Source organism: Malurus melanocephalus, unplaced genomic scaffold, assembly GCF_030028575.1.
Source record: "Malurus melanocephalus ecotype Western Australia unplaced genomic scaffold, MMel_1.1 scaffold_381, whole genome shotgun sequence".
In the NCBI taxonomy this organism is placed as follows: domain Eukaryota; kingdom Metazoa; phylum Chordata; class Aves; order Passeriformes; family Maluridae; genus Malurus; species Malurus melanocephalus.
Genome location: NW_026623613.1, coordinates 674,628 through 689,456, shown reverse-complemented (window position 1 = coordinate 689,456; position 14,829 = coordinate 674,628). Strand labels below are relative to the sequence as shown.

Here is a 14,829-nt window from a genome sequence, read left to right as displayed (position 1 = left end):
AAAGGTCATTTCTGTACCCAAATGACAAGGGAGACGATGGAAAAGGTAATTTCTGTACCCAAGTGAGAAGTGAGATGGCTGAAGGACRGTACTGCTTCAGCCTGAAGTGAAGCGATGGCAAGATATCGCTTCCTAATAAGGCAAATGTAAAAAACCTCCAGGGAGGATTCTCAAAATGGGGGAGGGGATCACGCTTTGGAATCTCATGGAAGGGGCCAAAACAGTGCATCTGGAATTCCCAGGGAATGAAGATTTTTTTTTTTTTTTGCAGTTGCTGTTCAGCTAAAGATGTTCTGACAAAACATGCATGGCTGAAATGCACCCACTTAGCAAATGCTCCAGTATGTCAGTTTTTATACACATTTATCTGACTCTTCCTCTGCTCAGTCTGTTTGTTCATTTAACTCTGTCCCTGAAGAGAGCTTCAGGCGATGGAGGCTTTACAGAATGGTCAGACAACGTCTGAAGGAGGCATCGAGGGTCAGTCTGCGGTCGCTGCCAGCCATGCCATGATAGAGAAAATACTCAGTGAGGAGCCAAGGTGGCAAGGTGAGTGTCACTGAGGGCCTGTGGGGCTGGGAAACTTTGGTCTGTGTGGAGTGTTTGCTCCTGTCAGAAACTTTTCTGTAGTGAATATAGATCATGGTCGTGTCTCTTGATTAATKGKTTTTKTTTTTTTTTTGCAGATACAACGTATGTGTTGGGAAATTACAAGACAGAGCAATGTAAGAAACCTCCCCGGCTCTGTCGCCAGGGTTATGCCTGTCCCTACTACCACAATAGCAAAGACAGAAGAAGAAGTCCAAGAAAACACAAATACAGGTACAGTGGTCCTGGATATTTTACTCCCCAGCTGAGTGGTGCAGGGTATTGGAAATCTATGGTGAAGGAGGCAGGATTTTGAGCCTACATAGTTGTTTCTCCAGGTCGTATACTGAGAGATGTGATGGACTGTTATTTCTTCCTAGCAGAAAGATAACAAACTAAACAAGGAGTTTTCMTGTGTCTACTAACCAGTACTCTACTAAATTAATTGTTAAATCATGTTACAGCTCTAATACAGCAAAGAGAGCCTGTGTCTGGCTTTCCCTTACCATCTCTGCCTTAGAAAGCAGTGCAGGGAAGAGAAAACAAAAGAAAGTTTTAATCCCCATCTAGAAACAAACCCCCTCAACAGTGTTTTCATGGTAAAGGATTCAGAACCATCAGGCTGCTTGTTGTGAGTGCCTGGTGATGGGGATCATGAGGAGGGACTGTAGCTGGACGTGCATTCCTAACCAGCTGCTMAAGGCTCTGCTTTTCAGGCACCAGGGTGTCCTGTCACTCAGCTGTCGCTGCATTTTTCAGTGTGCTGTGTCTCCCTGAACGCATTTCATCCAAATTATAGGCCCTCATTTCCTCCAACACAACAGMGCTTTTGTTGTGGTCTCAGTGGGGCTTTTCCTTAGTTCCTTTTTGAAAAACACAGGAGCGGACCAGAAAGCCAGGAGAGAAAATACCAGGGATGTTCTCTCTTCTCTTCCCCACCCCCARTATTCACAGAAATTTTTGAATTGGCACTGAAATTCCATATTTAAAAAGAAATTAAACAGAAAGTGAAGGAATGTTAATTGCAGCACTTTAAGGAGAAATAGAACCACTAGGGCAGTCTTGAGGCAGCAGCTGTATGCTTTCTACCCCTGCCTGGGCCCTTTGGGAAGGGAAGAGGTGAAAGCTTCTCTGCTCCTGCTCTCTCTCACTCCTGTGTTTTCCACACCCCAGCTGATGTGGCTGTGCTGGTGCTGCTATCTGCTTCCCTCTGCTGTTGTTTGAGGGAATGGTTAAGAGCATAAAGAGCAGGGGAAGTAGGTCACRGCAAAAATTCAGATCTGGGAAAAGGAACTGTTCCTGGCTGGGAGAAAGAAAAYGGACTTGCCTTTTCCCTAGTGACCTGACTCAGCCTCTTTTCCACATGGCCACACTATAAACCTGGAAACATACTGCTGTAAGGGTATTATGTGTTTTAGGATTAGCCAATTAACTTCTTAGCTTTCTATGAAGGTGCAGTTCCAAAACAGAAACCAGACCCAGAGTCTCTGACACTAATCATATCAGCTGCTAATATTGTTACGCTAGTTCAAGTTGTATTTGGTTTCAAATGGAGAATTRAGCCATGTTTCTTTCATTGGGAAATTGGAAGAAGGGAGAAAAGATGCAACAGTGGCTGGGTGGGGGTTGGGGCAGCAGCAGCAGCCAAGCAGATTGTACAGTTGAGGGTGGGCAGCCAAATCTGCCCCCAGCTGAGGAATTTTAACATCATGGAATCGTTTGGGTTGGAAGGGACCTTAAAGCCCATCTTGTTCCACCCCCTGCCATGGGTAGGGAYACCTTCCAYTAGACCAGGTTGCTSCAAGSCCCATCCAGCCTGGCTTTGAACWATTCCAGAGATGGAGCAGCCACAGCTTCCCTGGGCAATATGTGCCAGGGCCTCCCTRCCCTCACTCTSCTTGCATTTAATCKAAACCTATTCTTTGTTTAAAGCCATYCCCCTTGTCCTGGTATGTCAGGCCCTTGTCCAAAGTCCCCCTCCAGCTCTCTTGGAGCCCCTGCAGGCACTGGAAGGGGCTTTAAGGTCTCCATGGAGCCTTTTCTTCTCCAGGCTGAGCACCCCCAGCTTTCCCAGCCTTCTCCAGAGCACAGGAGCTCCACATCTCTGAGCACCTTCCTGGCTTTCAYTGGCCTTGCTCCAACAGGTCCATGTCATTCTGGTGTTGGGGGACCCAGAGCTGGATGCARTGCTCCAGGAGGGGATCAGAGGGGGAGAATCACCTCCCTCCACTTGCTAAAGTAATCAAAGCTCAGAGCACATCTGTGAGTCTGATGCATTCTCCTGTTGCCTTCTTTCCACAGATCTTCGCCGTGTCCCAGTGTGAAACACGGGGACGAGTGGGGAGATCCCAGTAAGTGTGAAAATGGAGACTCCTGCCAGTACTGCCACACTCGCACAGAACAGCAATTCCATCCAGAGGTACAGTAACCTCCTCACTCCATTTAGAAATCAAAAGCAWTCCAGTCTTACAAAGTAAATTGCTGTGCCAGGTGGGGGAGGATGTGGGCTGCTTGTAGWGTGGCCCTGGGATCCAGAGAAGCTGCATGTTGGGAGTAAGCTGTAATTCAGCTCTTGACAGAGTATGGGAGGAGGTAAGSAAAGTGGGGGAAACTCAAGTGTAGGAGCAGTCTCACGTGTGGGTGTCCTTTGGAAAGCACGATGTGGGTCTGCAAACAGCATCTGTTTCCTTGACTAAGAGTTTGTGGTTCATGTTGATAGCACAAAGCACCACCGAGCTCTTAGCTGTGAACATGCCCAGAGCATTCCAATATCCTTACAGAAAGTGTAATTAAGACCTTTTCCTAGTCTGCTTCATGTTACAGTGTTGAAAAGCTTTGTGGGGCCCGTATCTGCACAGTAACCATTGTCACCGCCTGTCAAACTGGGGGGAAAGGGAATAACCCATTTGCTACAGTCCTTGTCAATGGTTTGTTATTTTCCTTGCAAACACGTGGCTGCAACTTTCTGTGCTGTCRTCTGTCAGCTGTTTCCTACCTTTTGCCATTTGTAATGTCCATGGAGCTTCCAGTGAGACTGAGGGACTTCATGGCAGATGGTGACCTTTGGSTGAGCTGGTGTGTGGTGGGTTGGTCTCTGGGTGAGCTCTAGCTGTGATGGGCATATTTTGGTGTTTCCAGAACTGTAAGGGGTTTTCCTTTCTTTGAAGCAAAGCACTGAAATGGTCACCCTGAACTCTGCTGGCCTTTGCACCTCTTCTCTGTGTCCCTACCTTGCTGTTGAGTTTCTTCATTGTACTTCTGTACCTGGTGGTCATTGTTATTTGTTGTTAATTTCTGTTTGATTTTGTTTTGGTTTTTTTTTTATTTTTCCCACCCTTAGATCTACAAATCCACCAAATGCAATGATATGCAGCAGTCTGGCAGCTGTCCCCGAGGACCCTTCTGTGCCTTTGCACACGTAGAACGTACGTGCACTACTTCTCTCATCTTTCCTGGATAYGTGAGCTGTGGAGGGCTTCAAACCAAGAGAGTTTGAATATAGGGCTGCAAAACTAGAGCTGCTGCAAAGGGTTAACTCTGATTTCTGTGGAACTGTGCTGGTGTGGGAGGTGTTGGCAGAGCTGGAGGCAGTAGGTGGTCTGTAGGACTCAGCCTTTAGCTCTCACTGCAGTGTCTCTTGRAGGATCTGCCTCTGTTCCCTCTCACCTGCTCAGTTCTGTGTGTCACTTCAGGAGGATGGAAATGGAGAAAAATGTTTCTCTTCTATACATGGATAACCTGTTCTAACTAAATTGCCAAGCGTTGTGTCTTAAAAAGCTGAGGATAGAATTGCTGATTATAGATAATTTATTGATCCATTTAAAAAAATGCTATTTTACTCTTTATGAAGTTTTACTTAGAGTTTAAATCTTTAAGTCAGGTTAGAGGAAAAAAGCATGCTCCTTTTTTTTTTTTACTGCTTTATCTCAAATCCTCTTTTCTCAATAGCTCCSTGACTTACAGGGCATTATTTCAATCCTCACTTTAATCAACTATAAACTAGAGTTGCTGTTTTCTTTGTGGAAGTTCTACATACAGGTGATCCTAMCATTCATAAATAATGGTTAGTTCCTGTCCTAGGGCTCCTCCTCAGCTGCTACACTGCAATCTCACTGCTGAATTTGCAACAATTAGAGCAGGTTACTCRCTAGATTGGTTCTGATACTGACTCACTACATGGCCTTGAGAAAATCTCTTTGTTATTTGATTATCCTTTGTAAATGAGGGAATTAGTAATTGCTGCCTTTGACAAGGAATGGGGAGAGTAAATTCCCTACAGGTTATGCAGTTCCTTTTATAGGAAGCCTTGTTGACAAGCAGTAATTWTAGCTGGAGCTGTGGGCTGTAATGGCCCAAAACACAGCAGTGCAACTACACAGTGGGATCCAGCAAGCTTTAGGAAATGAAATCTTGATAAAGAAACAGTGTTTAGCCAACTTCCTTGGGTATAACATAATATTTTTGTTTAGGGATGCCTTATTCCTAATAAGATTGCTACATTTGATATTACATCACTTGGTATAACATTCTGTGGCACTTAAGTCATTCCAACTTGATGATTTCTTATGCTGTCTTAGGAGTTGTATCTTTTAGTCCTTCCTTAGCAAGGTGAACACTTGAGTGCCTAATTCAGTTAAAATAACGGAAGTCTATTTATTGTATCTACTCTTAGCCTGAGTTTTGCTGATTAATAGCAAGAAATGTGTTGAAACCTGCACTTTAAAGAGATTGAAATRCAGATGTAGTGTCAGTTCAGTAGTTTTTGTAAAGATGATGAGTTGTGTTAGAGGTAAATCTTACAAATATACATCATCTCTGCTTTACCTTCCAAACCAGTGCCACTCTTTTTTGGTAATGTTTTATGCTGAGCACAGATGGAAACTTAACTCCCTCAGCTAATTATAATGCACCCATCAACTCTGTACCTAGCAAAGGAAGAAACTCTGCTMAGTTCAAGAGAGCTGAATGAATAACACGCAATCCATCCAGGGAAGATAATTTTGGAGCAGCATTAATGAACTAAAGAACAGCACAGTGTGTTTGTGATGGCAGTAATAACATGAGAAATATTAGATAAGCAGTAGCCATCTGCCAAATAAGGTTTCTGCTTACTTCTATATTTATAAATAGGTGCTTGTGGAATACTTTTTCTGTTAGGAATATCTGGGTATTCTTGTTCCTAAATGTCTCATGCTTGGTGCAGTTGCCCTGCTTTGAGTGGTGTTCCCTGTGCTTTGTCTCTGCAGAGCCCGCGCTCAGTGAAGATTTGCAGCAATCCTCGGCCGTGTCCAGCCCCACCCAGACAGCACCAGTGATGTACATGCCCTCAGCTGCTGGGGACTCTGTTCCAGTCAGCCCTTCCAGTCCACATGCCCCAGACCTTAGCAATGTATGTAGCCCTGTGGAGGAGCCTTGTCCATATTGTGCAAATCTGTGTTTCTCTGAGTCACTTTTCTTTCTCCCAAGAAAAGTATCCAAATGCTTGTCAGAGGGATCTATTTTTTGGAAACATACATTCAGTGGCTTTARTATTGTCCTCTCACCTATAAAAATTCCAGGCCTTCCTGTCTGTGCAGGGTTTGTTGATGTACTTTCAGGAAAGTGGAATACATCTGCACATGAAGTCCAACTCCTTCCTGTCTGGAGGTACATATTTGGGCTTTGCTTCCAAGAGCTGTAATTAAAGGCTGTGAGCCAGCAACCTCTACATAACTACAATTGAGTTTGTTTACATATGTAATCTCAGAGCCTTACCCTTTGTATAATGTGTGTTGCATTATAGGATATCCTTAGTTTCCTCCCTCTTGTACTGCTGGAGATGGTTAAACTCTGGGATTTGCTTCAGTAATGCCCCAGGTTGTTGGTGGTTAGTTGTCCATACAAGAAAGGAGGTGTCTGAATGCTGAACAGATACTCAGAGTCAAATAGGAAACCCATGGAATGTTAGACTTCATTTTTACTTAGCTTTTTTTTTTGTTTGTTAAGTCTTTCCTGTTTGCACTGCACTTGATAAGGTGTGTAACCTTTCAAATGGTTGGCTGAGATTTTGAGMAGGTAAAATGATGTGAGTTTAACTCATTTGAAACTGGTCAGAATGAGGTGAACTCATCTAGGACCTCTGTTTTATTTTATTCCCTCTCTTTGGAAAGAGAAWTGGCTGTGTTTGAGCCAACCTAACAGTTCATAGTTACCCTGAATTTGATTGCAGGTAGAATTCCAAACAGATGTTGAAAAATCTGGACATAATATTGTCTCTTATTAAATCACACTGTGGAAAGCAGTAAAAACCAAAGCCCCTTCCTCTTTTGAAGGTGTTGTTTAAATTCTTTGAAAACTGCAGGGCAGTTGAAGATATCTCCCACTTTCAGACTGTTTAGGTCTTGTCTATCTCAAGCTCTTAGTCTTTTAAACAGTCTTTCCTAATCCTTGGATATGTGCCAAACGGCAACACATGTCTGTCTGTGACTTCATCACTCCACAGGGCATCTGCATGTAGCTTGCAAACAAATATGGCTTTGCTGGTGATCATTTTACATGATGAATTAATCAGAGAAGAAGGTCCCTGTAGCAGCCAGCCTCACGTGGCCTGTTCTGTTTTGTATTTGTACTGTAGGTGTGGAATAAATCAGGAACTCTGCCAACTAGCCCCACCTCCACCACAGTGAGTAGTTATCTTTGCAACTGTAGGGAAGCGTGGACAGCAGAATGTCTGTATAAAAATAAACTCAAAACATTGTAGGCTGCTCCTTCTTTTTTTTTTTTTTTTTTTCCTAATGCCAGCCCAGACTGTGCCACATTAAAATCTGTGATGTCTGAAGCACAGTTGTGCTTGCCAGGGCAGGCAGATAATTTCCTGTCCCAGAGAAATGGGATAATTGCATTCATCCAGGTGGACACATTCTTTAAAACTCAAGCTTCCTTTGCTGCTGTCTGTRGCTTCATCTACAGTGCAAAACTAGCCTTGTTGCATGTGATTGTGATCCCTGATATTAGTCTGAAGAATGGAAGTGTTGGAAATCATTGKTTTTTTTTTAATGCAGCTGTYGATACTTGACTTGTGTCTGCATTAAAACTTTGAGATTTCCAACTGGAAAGCAGAAGATACAGTATTACATATAGCTCAGCTRTGCCTGGTTGTTCTGACTGCCACAGCACCTTTCCAGGTTCCACACCACTACCCAGGGTCAGGCAGGATCCCCTGTAGCCTAAGGAGAGAGGAGAGAGTTATGGTCAGGTTGGGAACCTGGTCAGTCACCTCTGAGGCCTCAGAAAGAATAAATGTCACAAGAGCTGTAGGTTGGATTGTACAAAACTGAACTCCAGAGTAACAGCAATAAACCCACAATTGTGGGACTGCATAAATYCAGTTTTCCTATTTTTTTAATTAATGGAAGTTTGTGTTGGTTGTGTTGGCTGTCAGTGTAATCAATCTACAAACAGTGAAGTGATTGAGCAYCTCCATGGATGCCTCTCTCTGAGTGGTTCCTGCTGTCTGGCTGTACTTTGCTGACTCTCGTTCCTTCTGTTAGATTCTTTGTAGGAACAGCAGTCTTGGAAGCCCATCTAATATATGTGGGTCTCCTCCTGGTGCCATTGGGAAGCCCCACAGCTTGGAGACCATTGGTTTTCCTCCAGACTCAGTCACAGCAGCTGGCAGCTACAAGAAAGCACCGGGGTTTGAGCGAGAAGATCAGGTGGGGGCCGAGTATTTGAAGAGTTTCAAATGCCAGGTTAGTGGGGAATATTGTCTGGAAGAGTTGGGGGGATGAGGAAGGATGAGAGATTGCCCAGTCCAGCTTGAATGGGTTTTTATTTCTGATGGAACAAAAGTGGGGGAAAGCACTGTTCTCATGAGCAGTTTTTGGATGTCTGCTGTTGTTTTCAGACTCCTCCATTTCACATCTGGTCTCATCTGCCTTGCTGCCATCACACACCCAGTTTGTAGAAGTCAAGCTGCTGCTTGTTTTCCTAACCCCTCACAACTTCTCTCCTGTGTTGACCCTGGGTAGCTTCCCACATCACTTCTTGCTTTCATTTTCCATGTTTAGGTCCTTGCCAAGAATTGCTGTGTCTTTTGCTCTATTGTCTTATGGAAACTCATCCTTCCATCTGTCTTCCCTCTCCAAACTCTTACCTTGATCTCCATTACTTGGTTTGTCTTCTGTTTTCACCATTCCTCTGGTGTGTTAAAAATGYCATGTTAGTTGTCTCTTTCTTCTCTGGCTGTGCCATTCTGATCCTTCACTCTCTCTTGTGGCTTCTGTATTAAATAACAATTCCTCATTCTTATTTGAAGAACCCTCTGAATATTACCCAGCCCACACCTCCTAATCACATTCCTTCTTTTCCCTTTCGGATATCCCAGTCTTGCCTTGCTGTTCCCTCAATGTTCTTCCTGGTCTCATGCCTTATTCATGCTGCTCCCTGGGTCTGGAACATTCTCTTCCATCTCTTTTTCCACACTCAGCTTCTTACTGTGAATTTCCTTTCTTGATGTWACAATTAATAGTTTCTCTGCACCATCCCTTCCAGCCAGAGCCCAAACCAGAGCTTGGGTCTCAGTTTTTATTTCTCACTGGGTTTGTAATTGTATCTTGATTTAGGGGGAGGGGAATAGCTACTTGTGTGAGGAGGTGCCTGCAAAAATGTCTCCTACAAGTTCTTTTGGAAAGAAGTATAAAAAGGGGTAAGAATACCAGGTCTGTGTTGCCTGAGAACAGAGAGGACAAGAAGTGCTGCTTTCAGCCTGGCTRTGTTTTAACTCTGGTCTGTGACATTAAAGAAGTCAGTCTTAATGAGCCTGGACTGCTGTGAGAAAACTGTGGAAATATCCAGACAAGGTCTTGCATAAAGCAGTTGAATTTAGAAGCAGGCTCCACGGGTTTTGCTTTATTTATTTTTATGGCTTTGGGAAAATATGGCCAAGCTTTGCAATAGGGCCAGTCTTGAGCACTGTTTAGTCTAATTAAAATGATGCAGTGACAAATCYAGATTAAGCTATATGCATGTGTGCTCTCTTATCAATGCTCCCTTTGTCTGGCTAAAGGGGGATGTGCCTTAGGAAACTGCAAATTGATGCAAYACGTCTTTGGGGGTAAAGAGCAGAGCATGCTGTGATCCTGGCACTTCTTGCAGGCACAGCAGCTTGTAACAGTTGTTTAGAAACAAAAGGAAAAACATGTCCTCGTTCTCTGTGGCCTCTGCTGCAAAGGAGGAGTGAACCCAGAGCTGAAGGACTGAGAGAACCCCTGTCTGCTGCCAGCAGAGGCAGGGTGCCAGGGAGGCCCTGCTTTGGAGAAAATGGGCAGCAAGCCTAAGCCAAGAAGAAAGGGAATGGAGCATGAACAGGGCTTCTAAAAGGAGGGCCAGATGATGAGCATTTATATCCAAAGTCAGATCTGTGCTACAAAGATACTGTATTCACATAGCTGCTTAATTATGGGGCTTTAATCAAGCAGAACCTGTGTTAAATAGGAATAAATAGCTATTAAGGTATAGACAGAAGTAATCACAGTTGCCTTATGCTAGGCTTCTACAGACAAAATTAGGTGTCTCATAAGTGTCTTGATTTAATTTTACTTTAATCTATAATTACTTACTTTTTAAAATCTTCTGTAATTCCCTTTGGCTGCAGTGGGCACCAGAGATTCTCGTGTACCTGTAAATTGGWCCAATAATGAGGCATTTAACTTTGTCAACTCCTGTATGAAAACATCAGAGGAGACACTCTGGCTCAGCTCTGCAATGGGCTTGTCATTTTCCCCCATAGCACAAATAGTTTCTATCTTATTAGAATGAAAAATSCACCTTCTGTCTTAATAGATTCCACATAGTTTGTGGTAAGACTGAGCCTGCAGTTAAAACTAAAAATACTTTTCCCAAGTCCCAAAAGATTTAGCAAGCTGGAAAAATGCTGGCTGCACTRGAAGGACTTGAATGCCACGACCAGGAGGTGTTCCCAAGTCCTGACACACAGCACAGTAGGTTTGTTCCATGCTGGTCAGAAAACATTTAGTTTCACTCATAATTTATGTCTCTTGTTCTCTTCCCTGACTGCAGCAGAGCGAGCTGGAGAATTTCAGCCTGTCCTTTGAATTTCTGTGCCCTTTCTAATGTTATTCAGAGCTAAAGGACAGTGCCTCAGTGGTGACATTTGGTTTGCTCTATTTTTCCCTTGTGTTGTGTGAATTCCAGGCAGTGGGAATTGGTGCTAGCTTGGAACTACATTCACTTTTCTCCTCCTTAAAGGAAAAAAAAAAAAAAGCACTTCCAGTAAGACTGAACTGCAGCAGAGCCAGCTCCCCACGTTGGCAGGAAGCCTCTCAGTGGGGGCACGGCTGTGTGTGTGCCTTCCCCGAGCTGCTGACGTCTGAGATGGCCCATTCTGTGTTCGGAGGAGTGTCAGACAGGGCAGGGCTGGGCTGGCTCAGGCAGCAGGAGCCTTATCAGACACTCACAGAGGCACTCACAGAAYGCAGCTCTCGCATAGAGCCCGGCCTGGGCTCTTGTGTTGTCAACGTGTTGTTCAGGGAAGTGTGAGGGWTCAGTCCCCACTGCAGAAGGATCTTTGTGCCCATCTCCCAACTGCCTGTCTGCCAGCTTTGACCTCTCCATCTGCCCGTGGGCACAGAGCTGAGCGGAGAAAATGATTTAACAAAGTAAATCCAAAGGGAGGAATTCTGCTGCTCTTTTGCCTGTCTGGTTATGTCACCCCTCTCCAGCAATCATTCATCTTTGTCATGAGATTGTTCAGGCCACTTCAGCTTAGGGTGGTGCCTCGTGTGCTGCTGTTGTACATCATTCCTCAGTCTCCTGCAGAGATGGTGCCTGCCTGGATTTGGGATCAAAATCAACTGTGCTTTATGCCTGGAATACATCTGTGTTTCACACTGTGGGGGTTGGAGAGTGGGTAAACAAGCACGGCTGACTCCCAGCCCTTTTTTGCTGCCTCTCAGTGCCCAGAGGGTGGGATTGATCTCCTGTGGTGTGTCAAAGCACGGGAGGAAGGGAGCAAGGCCTGCAGAGAGACTGTTACACACTGACAGRCTCCTGAGGTGCTTCCCAACAGAACCCCAGCAGAACTGACTGATGTTAGAGGGCAGGAAAGTTGATATCCRTTAAGGTTGTAATGCTGGAATTTAGCTGAATTTTTAGGCTGGATAGTGGGGTTCTAAATGTGTTGCATTGGCTTTCATGCAGTTTTGCAATTCCAGACAGCCTTGGCCTCACTTGTTTTCTGCCTTTGAGCTGTTATGTTAATGGATGAGGGGAGGATTTTTTTATAAAATCAGTTTTGATGATGTTGCTTTGAAAAGTGGTTAGTTATCACTGTTTTACTTTTCAGTCCTAGCTGGGAGCTGGAAAAGTTAGAGGAAAAACATAATCTACATACTTTATTTTCCCAAAACTGAAAAATATTTACATAATTTAACAATGCAGTGTGCCTCCCACCATTTCTGGTGCTTTCTGGTTTTTAGATGCTAGTAGGGCTGATGAGTTAGTTATAGCAAGGCAGAACAATTGGGTTTTGATCTTGGCTCTTAGGATGTGCTTTGTGCTAGCAGGGGTCTCACAGCAGCATTAAAGGCAAATGTCATTGTGACAAGTCTTTGCATAACTCTAGATGTGATGTGTTGGTATGCAGAAAGCAAATTATTTGGAATCTTTTCAGTTTGCTGTGCTTTCCCTCTCTCTAAAGTCTCCTGTGCCTTGAGCAGCCCAAGGGAGGAGTGGATTGTGTTTCCATGGCCTCTCCAAAGCCAGCAACCAGCCATTTTAAATTTTGCTAAATAATCCCTCTGCTTTTGTTCTGTTTTGTTTCTTTGCTGCAGCAAGCAAAAATGAAGTCCCACTCCCTGGAACACAGGAGCCAGGAGCAACCTTTGTTACAGCCCAAACAGGTATGGAAATCCTGGCAKGGCTCTGGACCCAGCTCACTGCTTCCAGCACCACAGAGAAATCTGTGGATCCAGACAGCTCTGCAGGGAGTAAATAACTGTCCAGACACCATTAGGGATGCTCAGCTGGAGGGATTACTTTATGAAGATGGGATGGTTTGCTGCAGGTGTTATTTGTGAGTAGTTAGACCTGAGTGAATTCAGGGTAGATTCATAGGGCTGGACTGTGCTGGAGAGTCTTCAAATTACAGAAAATTGAGCTGGAATGGATCTCTGGAGTCATCTAAGTTCAAGGATTTGGCAAAGGGAATTTAATATCAGGTTCTAAGTCGTGTGCTGAACTGAGTGAGTGATTGTGTGGCCCATGGCTGTGATTGCATGCAACCTGTGGGTCACAGGAGTTAATTCTGGGCCAGCCTGAAAGATSTTTAGAATACTGGGGAGGGGGGGATGTGGAATGGAGAACAGTCGACAGAAATTAAAGAAAAGCTGTTAATCTCTCCCCACCCCCAGCCCAGTGGTAGCAGTAGCCATCTGTCAGGTTGGAAGCAGGCAGGAAACAGGTTTGCTGCTGGCATTTGGCTCRTTGCTGCGTGTTTCTAAAGGGATTGCTCTATAAAGATGTTTCATTTCCTACCTCTCTCYCTTTTCACACTCTCGTTTCAGGACATCCTGGGCATTCTCCCAGTGGGTAGCCCACTGACATCCAGCATCTCCTCTAGTATCACCTCCAGTCTGGCTGCAACCCCCCCGAGCCCCGCTGGCACCAGCAGCATTCCAGGCATGAATGCCAATGCCCTTCCCTTCTACCCTACCAGTGACACCGTTGAGTCTGTCATAGGTAACTTTGCCTTTTTCACTTACAAAAATAGGGCTTGCTCAGCCATGGATCRCCAGGTATGAGACTTGGAATAACGTGGGTGTTGCAGTGACCTCCAGCTTTCCGTGTCTGTCAGTCCTGGCAGATTCCTGAAGCTTGTTCTGTGACTGTGACACATCTGATGTTTCCTGCAGGTCATTTTGGATGAAATTCACCCACGGGACCAACTGAAGGCCTCTGAGCCACTCACTCAGAATGTCACATGATGTGAAAGGCCCTTAGTTTCAGCTTTGTCAAAGTGACAAAGAGGTCTTGGACTAGGCAGGAAATCACAGGGGCATTTTCCACAGTTACAACCCCTTAGTTCTAAATGACAATTTTATAGCCAGAGCTACCATCAGGTAGATTGTAAGGACTTGCCCTTCACAGAGTGTAGGACAGAGGCTGTAAGAGAAAGGAAAACAGGAGAGTCCAGAGAGTGGAGTCACTGTTAGATAGGCACAGGCTTTTTGGTCACCTGTTTTTCTTCTTCCTTTTTTTTCCTTTTTTTTYCCTTTTTTTAATTAAATGCAACGTTTCTGAGGTGATCTCACTAATTTGTTAAAAATAATAATAGAAATGAGTGGGCATGTGTGGGATGGAATTATATTGATCATCATTAGTGATGAGGCATGTTCTAATAGATATGCAGGCATTAATAAGCTTTATTTTACCCTATCTTTGAACCTCAGAGATATTTTTCCAGTGTTCCCATCTCCTGGTATTTCTTTTCCAAGTGGCTCTTCAGGAAAGTAGGGACAAAGCACAAGCCAGAACCAACAATGCCATAAGCCAGTGTTCCTGTGTGTTAGGGRCAGACTTAAAAGAGCAGTTTGGGGAAGATTTATGGGATCTGCTGTTAACTCATCAGATTTTTATTTTCATAAACCATTTGGGAATACTTTGAGACAAAAAGAGCAGCTCAGGTAAAAGAACCTGAACTGCAAAGCTGCCCATGACACTTCTGCCAAACCATCTGAGAACAGGATGGAGAGTAGGGCCCTGAGAGATAGAGAGCACAGGCTCCTCTGCATGTAGGCTCTTTGGGCCATCCTATCTCTTGAAGTTGTTGGTCCTTTATAACATAATTGGTACCTCTGTGTCTGGCAGAGTCTGCCTTGGATGACCTGGACCTGAATGAATTCGGAGTGGCTGCCCTGGAGAAGACATTTGACAGCAGCACAGTGCCCCACACGAGTGGCATCATGATAGGTACATGAAAGCAAMAGAGCTTTCTTTATCTTCTGCCAAGCAGTGTTGCCCAGTCACCTCAGTGGAGCCAGCCCAAYCAAGCTCTAAAACCAGTCCCAAAACAACATTGGTTAAAACAGCAATAAATAACAAACTCTGGCAACCCCTAAGCATCTTTGAAGTGAGAGCTTGCCCTTACTGACTAGCAGAGCTGAGTTGTTGCCATTGGGCCCAAGTATCTTGGGGATGTTTCTTGAAATGGGACTTGCCTGATTTTTTTTTCCTTTTTTTTTT

At 44.4% G+C, this 14,829-nt stretch overlaps 1 protein-coding gene across 5 annotated transcripts in view; it reads left to right on the top strand.

Moving 5' to 3' along the window:
* UNK (unk zinc finger) overlaps positions 1 to 14,829 on the top strand; it is a 45,100-nt gene that overhangs the window by 20,516 nt on the left and 9,755 nt on the right. For 3 of the 5 annotated variants that reach the window (XM_057378979.1, XM_057378976.1, XM_057378974.1), the window contains exons 4-13: positions 419 to 549; positions 687 to 822; positions 2,890 to 3,007; positions 3,929 to 4,013; positions 5,835 to 5,977; positions 7,202 to 7,249; positions 8,118 to 8,318; positions 12,420 to 12,488; positions 13,152 to 13,326; positions 14,455 to 14,556. In XM_057378979.1, coding sequence (XP_057234962.1) covers positions 419 to 549; positions 687 to 822; positions 2,890 to 3,007; positions 3,929 to 4,013; positions 5,835 to 5,977; positions 7,202 to 7,249; positions 8,118 to 8,318; positions 12,420 to 12,488; positions 13,152 to 13,326; positions 14,455 to 14,556 — 1,208 coding nt within the window. The remainder of the gene's footprint in view (positions 1 to 418; positions 550 to 686; positions 823 to 2,889; positions 3,008 to 3,928; positions 4,014 to 5,834; positions 5,978 to 7,201; positions 7,250 to 8,117; positions 8,319 to 12,419; positions 12,489 to 13,151; positions 13,327 to 14,454; positions 14,557 to 14,829) is intronic. The other 2 variants (XM_057378978.1, XM_057378975.1) reach the window with 2 other exon arrangements.